Here is a 10,375-nt window from a genome sequence, read left to right on the forward strand (position 1 = left end):
AAACCCAAAAACTCACGGAACCACAAGCCTTTGGATATCTACAATGTCTGACTTTAGAATATCTAACAAGGAAAGAAATACAGAAGGGCAAATGTTTAAAAGCTAGAATAGAAAGAGACTCCTCGGTATGCGGATGCGGCAGATGTACCTTGAAGTCTCTAGAGCAGTAGCCTCGCTTCACCGGTGATAGGACTGAGTTGCAGAACCTGGATCTGCATATGAAAAACATGCACAGAAGGGGCATGAGTACACCACAACGGTACTCAGTATGTGCCAAGCCTAACCTCAGTCGGGTAGTGACGAGAAAGGTCAGGGCCCTACTGAGATAAAATAAAGAATATAAGACATGATAGTATAAGATAAGCAGTACAATTGAAAACTAACGATAAGAATTTAATATAGGAAAATAAGGAATTCACTAACTGAAAATAGAGGCAAAAACAACCACAAGGAAATAACCGGGGATCTCTCAGTATCCCGAGGATCTCTTAGTACACTCAATATATATGCCAGGGATCTCTTGGTATCCCGAGGATCTCTCGGTATTCTCAATATATGCTAGGGATCTCTTGGTGTTCAATGGCACACGTGATTCCAGGTTTCATCTAAGGACTTATTGTGACAAGCTTATCAAAGAGGGAAAGATGAAAAGATCCAGATGAAGCTCTTTATGAGGAGTCTTACTGGGGATGCTTTGTCTTGGTATATAAGCCAGAATCCAAAGAAATGGCCCAATTGGGTAAGTATGGTGTTGGATTTCATAGACCGGTTAAGGTTCAACACAGAAAACGCACCGGATGTTTTCTACATTCAGAATTTTAAGAAGAAACCTACTGAAATTTTCCGTGAATACGCTACTCGTTGGAGGTCAGAAGCAGCCAAAGTCGGGCCCTCTTTGGACGAAGAACAGATGAATAAATTCTTCGTCAAGGCACAGGATCCACAATATTATGAGAGGTTGATGGTTATCGAAAATTGCAAATTCACTAACATCATTAAACTCGGAGAAAGAATCGAGGAAGGAATCAAGAGCGGTATGGTAATAAATTTTGAGGCACTACAGGCCACAAATAAGGCATTACAATCAGGTGGCATATCAAAGAAGAAAGAGGTTGGAACAGTAATGGTGGCTCAAGGCCCAAAATCTCCATTTATCTATCAAACACCTCCACCCATATATCAAACACCTCCACCCACATGCCAAGCATCACCGCCTATATATCAACCTTCATCTCCCAGATATTCCCAACCAACCACTGTCCATCACACCTATAACTCCCAACCATCCCATTTCCAATCACCTCCAACCCGCCAAAGGTTTCCAAGACCAAGACCCAAATTTGACCGCAAGCCACCCAGACAATACATCACCATTGCTGAGCCCATCGACCAACCGTATGAAAGGTTGAAAGTCGTAGGTTACGTCACTCCTGTTCCTACTGCGGCATTAGAAAATCCATCCAATGGGTCAATCCAAACAAGACTTGTGCGTACCATTCCAGTATGAAAGGGCGCACCACTGCTGAGTGTCGAAAATTGAAGGATAAAATCCAGACACTAATTGATAACAAGGTCATACAAGCAAAGGAAGTCGCACCTAATGTCCGCAACAATCCCCTCCCTGATCATAGAGGTGATGGTGTACATGTGATAGAGACAAATGAAGAATGAGACCTTGAAAGGTCGATCGAGCTTATTCGAGAAGGCGATGACTTTAAGGTTGCGGTCATACTTACTCCTATTATGGTTCAGACCCAGTCACTAATCGAGGTTGAGGTAACTACATTAGTTCCATTCGAGGTAGAGGTGGCTCCGCCTGCAGCCATCCCCGCTTCATTTGAAATAGAAGTGGTCACTCCTTTCACCGTAACAGTATTAACCCTACCTCCATTCAACTCAAAAGCAATACTATGGGATTATATTGCTGAGGCTCGGTGAAAAGGGAAGGTCAAGAGTCTATACACTGGAACATTTGGGAGGATCAAATAAGGATGCCACTACTAGGCAGCCTATCATTGAGACTGGGCTAGATGACCTGTGGAGGAAAGTACAAGCAAGGGAGTATTCTGTTGTTAACCATCTGAACAAAGTTCCTACTCAGATATCTATCCTGTCACTATTGCAGAATTCAGAGGCACACAAGAATGCTTTAATGAAAGTGTTGAGCGAGGCTTATGTACCCAATAACATCACCGACGGAGAAATGGCCAATATGGTTGGGCAAGTACTGGAAAGTCATATGATCATCTTCTATATATCTTTCGTTTTAGAGATTATTATACTTAGCTAAGATTTATCTCTTCACTTTCTTTGATTGATTTATTCAAAAAGGTTTCAATATCTTTTGAGACAAAAATTAACCAAGGTGAAGTATAATATATATATATATATATATATATATATATATATATATATATATTATATGTAATCATCCAACACAATGATAAAGTGTCATGATTTTAAGGTACTATATGATTGACCAAGCAACTTCATTGTCGTAAATGAAGTTATTGAATGTACGTCCTCTAACATGAAACGTGATAATGATAAAAAGGGAATGACTTATTAATTAGCTTTGCTTTTCTGCCGACAGAAGATGTGGATCTAGTTTGTAATCTATGGGTTCACATTTAGTGACTACTGTCCACACTATTAGCTTATTTGACCAAGTTTCTAAAATAAGCTTATTTTGAAGTTCACACTATTAGCTTATTTGACCAAGTTTTTAAAATAAGCTTATTTTGAAGAGTGATTTTCTCAAAATTACTTTTGAAATAAGTATTTTTGATGAGAAACATTTTGTATTTGTTAATTTGAAAGTACTTTAATAGTAATTATTGTTTGGTCAAACTTTTAAAAATTGTTTCTAGGTGTATTGTCTCAAAGCTTTTCAAAAAAGTGATTTTCGAAAGAAACTACTTTTTTCTACTGATTTTGCTCAAACACATTTTTTCTTCTAAAAGCTTGACCAAAAACCTACCTTTTGGAAAAAGCACGTTTGGGCCAAAAAAGACATTGGGCCAAAAAGAAGCTGGGTCAAATAATATATATATATATATATATATATATATATATAAGAAATTTATTAAATGTTATAATTATTTAATATTAAATCTAATTATCTAATATATATTAATCTATCTATCTATATCATATCATTTTATATTAAAAGTACGAAGGTCCTTAGCTAAATGTCGTTCGCCTTTTTTATCCTTTAAAAATTAATTTTACATCGAATAAAATTGTCACTTACTTATCGTCCTAATATTTAAGACTTTTATATCAACCAAAATTCTATTTATTATATCTTTTCTAATTTAAACTCCGAAAATACTAAATTTAAAAATTATTGAAGATTTTATCTTATATAAATTATTCACTTTAATTATGACACAACTATAACTATTAGGGTTGTGCATGGATCAGATCGGATTTAGCACATTTTGAATTCGAATTTCCGATTTCGGATTCTATAAAATGCAATCCATTCGAATTAATATCGGACTGAATCGGATTTTAAAGTTTGGATCGGATCATTATTTCAGATTTTAGATCGGATTATGCGTATTATTAAGGCAATTGCTAATCTAATCGTCTAGTGCATCTACCTTATCTGCTTCTTCTATGTTCTGTACTACAAATATCACTTTGCTTTTCATCCCTTTTATAAGCATTACACCTCTAAGAAAATATTCCTATGGAAGTTCAAGTTGTTATGCCTCAAAGTTACAAGCTCATATGTATATTTTCTTTGTAAAAGAAGCAATACAGCAAGAAAAATTCATGTTTCTGCAATTATGAGGGTACTATGGTGCCAATATAACTAAATGCAGCTATTGTAAAGGTAATAACTTGGAGAAAGTTGCAAAAGGAAGTACTAATTATTCGAAATTAAAGCTTAGTATTTATATACACCTAAATAATTTCGGATTTCGGATCGGATATGGTTAAAATTATACCAATTTGAATCCGATCCAAATATCCGAAATTTTAATAAATATAATCTAAAATCCGAAATTGAGCGGATTGGTTCGGATTTTGAATATCCGATCCAAATGAACAGTCTTAATAACTATAATCTTTTTCTAATATTTAGGGAAAAAGGGAATAGAAGATGACACGACCCAAACCGATGAACCGTAATAGGTGCCTGAGTCCTACCTGTCAAACACCCCTAAGGATGTGTCTAAGATATGAACCTGAATAACATCTGCTGAATTAAGAAAATAACATACATGAAGGAAACCTGCCAACAAGGCATATGTACGTATATATGCAGAATACAATGGGTGAGCCGGCAAGGCTGCTATAGACAACTATACATCCAAAATTGAAAGCCGACAAGGCCACATACAACCCAATTAGACATACTATCTACAGACCTCTAATAGAAATATAACTGTATAAAGACGGGACTGAGCCACGTCATACCCATATATATATATACACACACACACACACACACAAATATATCGTACCAAAATCAAAAGCAGCTCCGGATCAAGTGGAGTACGTCAACTCTCGCTGATCAAGGATCTTAAGAAGTGGGGCTGTCAGCTTTCCTACCTGCACCTGCGGGCATGAAATGCAGGCCCCATGAAATAGGGTGTCAGTACGATAAATGTACTGAGTACGTAAGGCATGAAAATTAGTACGTAAAAGACGTAGATGAAACATGGAATAAGGAAACACATCTTTAAACCTGAATACTTTGTAAATTTTGAAACATTTATAACGTCATGCACACGCGTATAAATGTCGTGCTATGTATAGGTATGAATGTGCACAGTATCATCAAGCCACTGAGGGCATCCCATCATATCGTCTCGGCCAATGTGGGCAATATCATCAACATATACCAGCTGATGAGGTGGTGGTGCGTATATAACGCCATAACTTTTTTTCATATCCCATATACATATATTTACATATATACGCGTATATAACGTCATCTCGTCATAGGTCAATGCACATGTATAAATGGGTGAAATGCATGAAAAATACGTAATAATCTCAACATTCCTTCTGGATAACCCTTTTCAACTGCGTATTATTCTGAGACTCATGAACAGAAGATAATAATAATTCTCATGGGGAATCAAGAATATAGACATCCCTAGTATTTCTATAAATAGAGTAATTTATAGAAACTGTGCGTTTGCTGATTTCTTCTGTATAATTTAGACCATGCCAAAAGAACGAAGGGATGACCTTAACATACCTGGAGTAGGGAAAACTACGTATAACATTTCTTTACCTTCGTGGATTGAACTTAGAACCCCCAAAATCGGATTAAGCTTCTGCTTTTTTTTGAAATTGTTGAACGAGATTAGCTTCTGCTTCTTCGAAATTCTTGAACGAAACTTCAAGTTTCTTGCTTGTTGAGGTACTGAACGAATTTCTTAAATTCTGTTCTTGAATTTTTCAAATCAAGAAAGAATGCATTCTTGCTTCTTGGAATGACTACATTACTTTGGTCTATTTTTGTTTCATAAAGAATTGTAACAAGACTTGTATAAGTCTTGTTTTGGATAATCATCCGTTCCCTTTTAAGCCTAGGTTGCCACCTAGGCATAAGTGATTACTTAGTCACTTTTTGATTGTGGCTCCTTGCCACGTGTTGGGAGATAATTTATAAAATTTTATCCATTTATTAGTTAATTGAGTAATGTCCCGTTATCCGGTAATTAATCAATTACCCGTATAATTAAGAATTATCTCAAATTATCTAAAAATACTACTCATTTTTAATATACTTTATATATATATATATATATGTTATCACGGCCATATGGTACCTTGTATGGTACTAGTCCATAATTATCGGGTAGTATCCCTCGACCCATACTTTATCCCAAATTGGCCATTTTCAACGAAACTCGTTTTCTTTAATTCGTGTACCCTTTTATCCTTTATGACACTTATTTCTCGCTTGTTATAATTAGTGTAACTACACTAACCTCAAGATAATCTTATCCCCGAGACTATGTCGATTAACTGAAGACGAAACTTTTAACGTACGAAAACGCGAGATGTAACGGATGTGACCGAAAAATAGCCTAATTTAACGTTTTCAATTTTTCTTGCTACTACAACTACTTAATTTAGTTTGGCCAAAATCACTCAACCCGAACATTACATGTTTCTATTTCGTTTAAATTTTTGTTTTGTGAAAATAAATCATAATAACATTGTATATAATCAGCTACTAAGTTTTTTAGCATGATTCATGAAAGAGTTGTTCTTACCAACTAAAAGTATTTGGTTGACTTTTATATTTATTAAATTAGATTATATACTAGACAAAATAGTTATTCAACTATTTTCCTAATAAATACAAATACTTTTATTTACTAAATATTTATTTATTAGAATTATGATGTTCTAATATTAAGGACTTTAAAACTAATTAAGATAAACTATTAGTAAAACTTAAATACTAAGGGCTCTTAGAATCTTCTTAACATTATTCGTTCATTATCACAAATCTATATTTATATCTATTTATTTTATTAAATGTTATGAAGTTCCTAAGCAATATATTGTTCGCCTTTTTTACTCTTTCAAAATAGATTTCGCATTGAATAAAATTATTGTAAGTTATATTTTATAATATTTAAAATTTTAAAATCTATTAAAATTTATGTATTAATCATTCTTTATTTGAACTATGTATGAAATCCTATTATTTAGGATTTAAAAAAAAAAAACTTATGCAAATAAGTAATCAACATGTAAAACTTTCTCCAACAAAGTAAACCAATCCAATTAATAACATCTTTAAAATTTTATTAAACTTAAAAAAAAAAAGTTCTCGACAATAAATGATGCAACTTTGAAGTCTATTTCGACTTTCATATATAAACTTTCTATAGAATTTAATAATAATATAAATAGACATAAATTCATAGTAATACACTTGAACTCCTTTGATACTTGGATAATATTTTCTCTTCATCAGTTTTTATTTTCATAAGGCAGAACGTTGGAGGTCAATAAAAGACATTATTTAAATATTATTTATGTAGTTACATATTCATTAATGTAGGGTACATGCGCAACGCGCGTACCCTAAGACTAGTATTATATAATAATTTGAAGTCATCGTAAAAACTAAAAAGGGCAGCTCTATACACAAAGTATCTCGCTTTCATGCAGGGTCCGAAGAAGGATCGTACCCTACGCAGTGGCGGACGCATGTGGAAGCAAACGGGTTCAACTGAACCCGCTTCATAAAAATATAATATTGTGTATATGTATAAATTACGATTAAAGTTGCGTAAATTTTGTATAAATATTTTATTTGAACCCACTTGACAACTATTATTTTACGACTAAAGTTATGTACTTTTAAGATTGAACCCGCTTGCACAAAATCATGGGTCCGTCACTGACCTTACGAGAATATGATATAAGCAATCTACTTTAATGCAAACATCAATGGTTGATTATACGTATCGAACTCTTGACCAAATAGATGACAACTTAACTTAAGATCATCATAAAAACTCAGACTTTAAATTATGAATTTGCCTCTCCTCGGCAGAAAATCATTGTACTAAGATAAAAAGATTGTGGAATTGGACTATGGACCAGCAAATGGCTGCTTTCACGTGTCACAGATAGGCCATAATACAATACCAGCCAGACAGCCAGAGATATATTTCCTTACGTGTAGAGAAAAACAATCAAACAAATAAAGACGAAGGACCCATTACAGCCATACATATGAATTCCGAGTATCGATAATTAAGGTGCGTACATTTTAAAGTCAGTAAAGGCGCCTATAACTTTATGTATATGAAGTCACCTCTCAAGTCATCAAAATCAACAGTTTCATTCACCTCTACAATATATATTGATAAGTCAATCCAACACCCATTGTGTTATTTCTTAACCAAAGGTTACAATAATGGCGTCTGTGATTGAGCAATGTCAAGTTGCGCCATCTCCCGGCAGTGCAGCTGAATTGACACTCCCTCTTACTTATTTTGATCATGGTTGGTTAGGTTTCCACCGTATGCGGCGGATTTTATTCTACAAGCTTCCTATTTCCAGACCCGATTTCGTCCAAACCATTATTCCGACGCTTAAAGATTCACTCTCCCTCACTCTCAAACATTATATACCCCTAGCTGGCAACGTTGCTTGTCCACAAGATTGGAGCGGTTATCCTGAGTTACGTTATATAACAGGAGATTCTGTATCTGTTATTTTTTCTGAGAGTGATATGGATTTCAATTATCTCGTTGGTAACCATCCCCGTGATGCTAACGATTTTTATCACTTTATTCCTCAGTTGGCGGAACCTAAGGATGCACCTGGGTTCCAATTAGCCCCGGTCTTAGCCATTCAAGTGACACTTTTTCCAAATCATGGCATATCCATAGGTTTCACGAATCATCACGTTGCTGGTGATGGAGCTACCATAGTAAAGTTCGTTAGGGCGTGGGCTTTGCTCAATAAATTCGATGGAGACGAACAATTCCTAGATAAAGAGTTCATTCCATTTTACGATAGGTCCGTAATCAAAGACCCCAATGGAGTAGGGATGTCTATATGGGATGAAATGAAGAAATATAAGCACATGATGACGATGTCTGACATTGTGACTCCTCCTGATAAGGTTCGAGGTACATTTATTATAACACGGAATGACATCGGGAAGCTCAAGAATTTAATATTGTCAAGAAGACCGAACCTAACTCATGTAACATCTTTCACAGTAACATGTGCTTATGTATGGACTTGTGTAATAAAATCAGAGGCCGCAATAGTGGAAGAGATAGACGAGAATGGAATGGAATTCTTCGGGTGTGCAGCAGATTGCAGAGCGCAGTTCAATCCACCACTTCCTCCATCTTATTTCGGGAATGCCCTAGTCGGGTACGTTGCAAGAACAAGACATGTGGACTTAGCAGGAAAAGAAGGTTTTATAATTGCTGCGGAATTAATTGGAGAAGCTATTCAGAAAAGAATGAAGGATGAGGAATGGATCTTGAGTGGTAGTTGGTTTAAAGAATTTGGCAAAGTAGATGAAAAACGGTCGGTTTCAGTTGCTGGATCACCAAAGCTTGACTTATATGCTGCTGATTTTGGTTGGGGTAGGGCTGAAAAATTAGAGTTCGTTTCTATTGACAGTGGTGATAGCATATCAATGTCCCTAAGTAAGTCCAAAGACTCAGATGGAGATTTAGAGATTGGTTTGTCTTTGTCCAAAACTCGAATGAATGCTTTTGCTGCTATGTTCACTCACGGGCTTAGCTTTCTGTAGCAAAATATAGAGTTGCATTTACTTATTTTAGGGGAGTGATTAAAGGTGAAATACCTCAAATTGTAGCTGCAATACTTGGACAATTTGGTACTAGTCAAGATAAGAGTTCTTTTTTGAAATGCGTGCCCTTTGGTGTATCTTGATTGCGTCCAAATGTTACTTTCTTACTCATCTACTTCGTCATTCTTCCAATATTTGGAATATTTCAGTTCGTTTTTTTTTTTTTTTTATAATTCCCAATTTGTTTAAGACCATTCCACTCAGGGGCGGACCTACCTTAATGGTAGGGGTTACCGGACCGTTGGCCTGACAAAATTACTGTATATATATATTGTGTATATAGGTATATATGGAGTACCGTTATATATTTTTTTTGGTGTCCTAAAAATTACAACATGCTGCATGGTAGAGTTGGATGATTGAATTATTTAAGGCCCCTACTCGCATAGTTTGTCTTGGGATCGAAACCAACTCTTGTTTTTAGGTCCTTTAACCTAACTGCTTTCAATGATTCTTATACTTAAGTAAACATCTTTTTAAATTCAATTATCATTTAATATTTGTATATAATAATCAACTTAATTTAATTAATGTTATTCTTTTTCAAGTCCCTCCCTCAATATCAAAAGCTTCAAATTGTAACTCCTATTTCTGCAAATAGAAAATTAAAAATCCTTCTCCCTTCCTTCAACAATTACTCCGATAAAGTAGCAGCATCTATCGATTCAGCGACGATGACTGAAAATTTGCACTTTTTGATAAGTTATCATAATCGTTATGTTTTTAAAAAGATACAACCCGGAATTTGTCGCTAGTAATTGGCATATCTAAAGATAGTGTGCCCCTGTTGCACTCAAATTTAAGGTTATTTAAATTTTACACTTTTGAAAGCTTAATGGGTTCAAGATAGTACTTGTTTGACTACTTGAGGTCTTTGCTATTTTATATACATTTGCTGATTTTTCCTCCTCGTTTTCCATATATATATTCCTTCGCCATAATTATGTTGAATTGATCTACTTCTAAGGAGCATTATACAATTGCTTAATATTTCATGCAAGATAAATGGATTATAGAGTCTACACTCCCTCGTGTGATAAA

At 34.9% G+C, this 10,375-nt stretch overlaps 2 protein-coding genes and 1 long non-coding RNA gene across 3 annotated transcripts; 2 read left to right on the plus strand and 1 right to left on the minus strand.

The window, feature by feature from the left end:
* The first annotated feature begins 658 nt into the window (after nucleotides 1–658).
* LOC138874697 (uncharacterized) lies at nucleotides 659–2,376 on the plus strand. Its single transcript, XM_070153476.1, has 3 exons — nucleotides 659–1,111; nucleotides 1,904–2,224; nucleotides 2,332–2,376. Exons 1-3 carry the CDS (start codon nucleotides 659–661, stop codon nucleotides 2,374–2,376), a joined length of 819 nt encoding a protein of 272 aa, XP_070009577.1.
* A 1,860-nt stretch (nucleotides 2,377–4,236) lies between these two features.
* On the minus strand, nucleotides 4,237–5,491 carry LOC138876474 (uncharacterized). Its single transcript, XR_011401768.1, has 2 exons — nucleotides 5,258–5,491; nucleotides 4,237–4,572 (listed from the first exon to the last, which is right to left on the minus strand). It is a non-coding gene; the product is annotated as an uncharacterized lncRNA (long non-coding RNA).
* A 2,070-nt stretch (nucleotides 5,492–7,561) lies between these two features.
* LOC104229956 (phenolic glucoside malonyltransferase 1) lies at nucleotides 7,562–9,393 on the plus strand. The gene has a single exon (XM_009782691.2). The coding sequence runs from the start codon at nucleotides 7,913–7,915 to the stop codon at nucleotides 9,272–9,274; it is 1,362 nt and encodes a 453-aa protein (XP_009780993.1). The 5' UTR covers nucleotides 7,562–7,912; the 3' UTR covers nucleotides 9,275–9,393.
* The last annotated feature ends 982 nt before the right edge of the window (nucleotides 9,394–10,375 follow it).

The sequence above is a fragment of the Nicotiana sylvestris genome, chromosome 8 (assembly GCF_000393655.2).
Source record: "Nicotiana sylvestris chromosome 8, ASM39365v2, whole genome shotgun sequence".
Classification (NCBI taxonomy): Eukaryota; Viridiplantae; Streptophyta; class Magnoliopsida; order Solanales; family Solanaceae; genus Nicotiana; species Nicotiana sylvestris.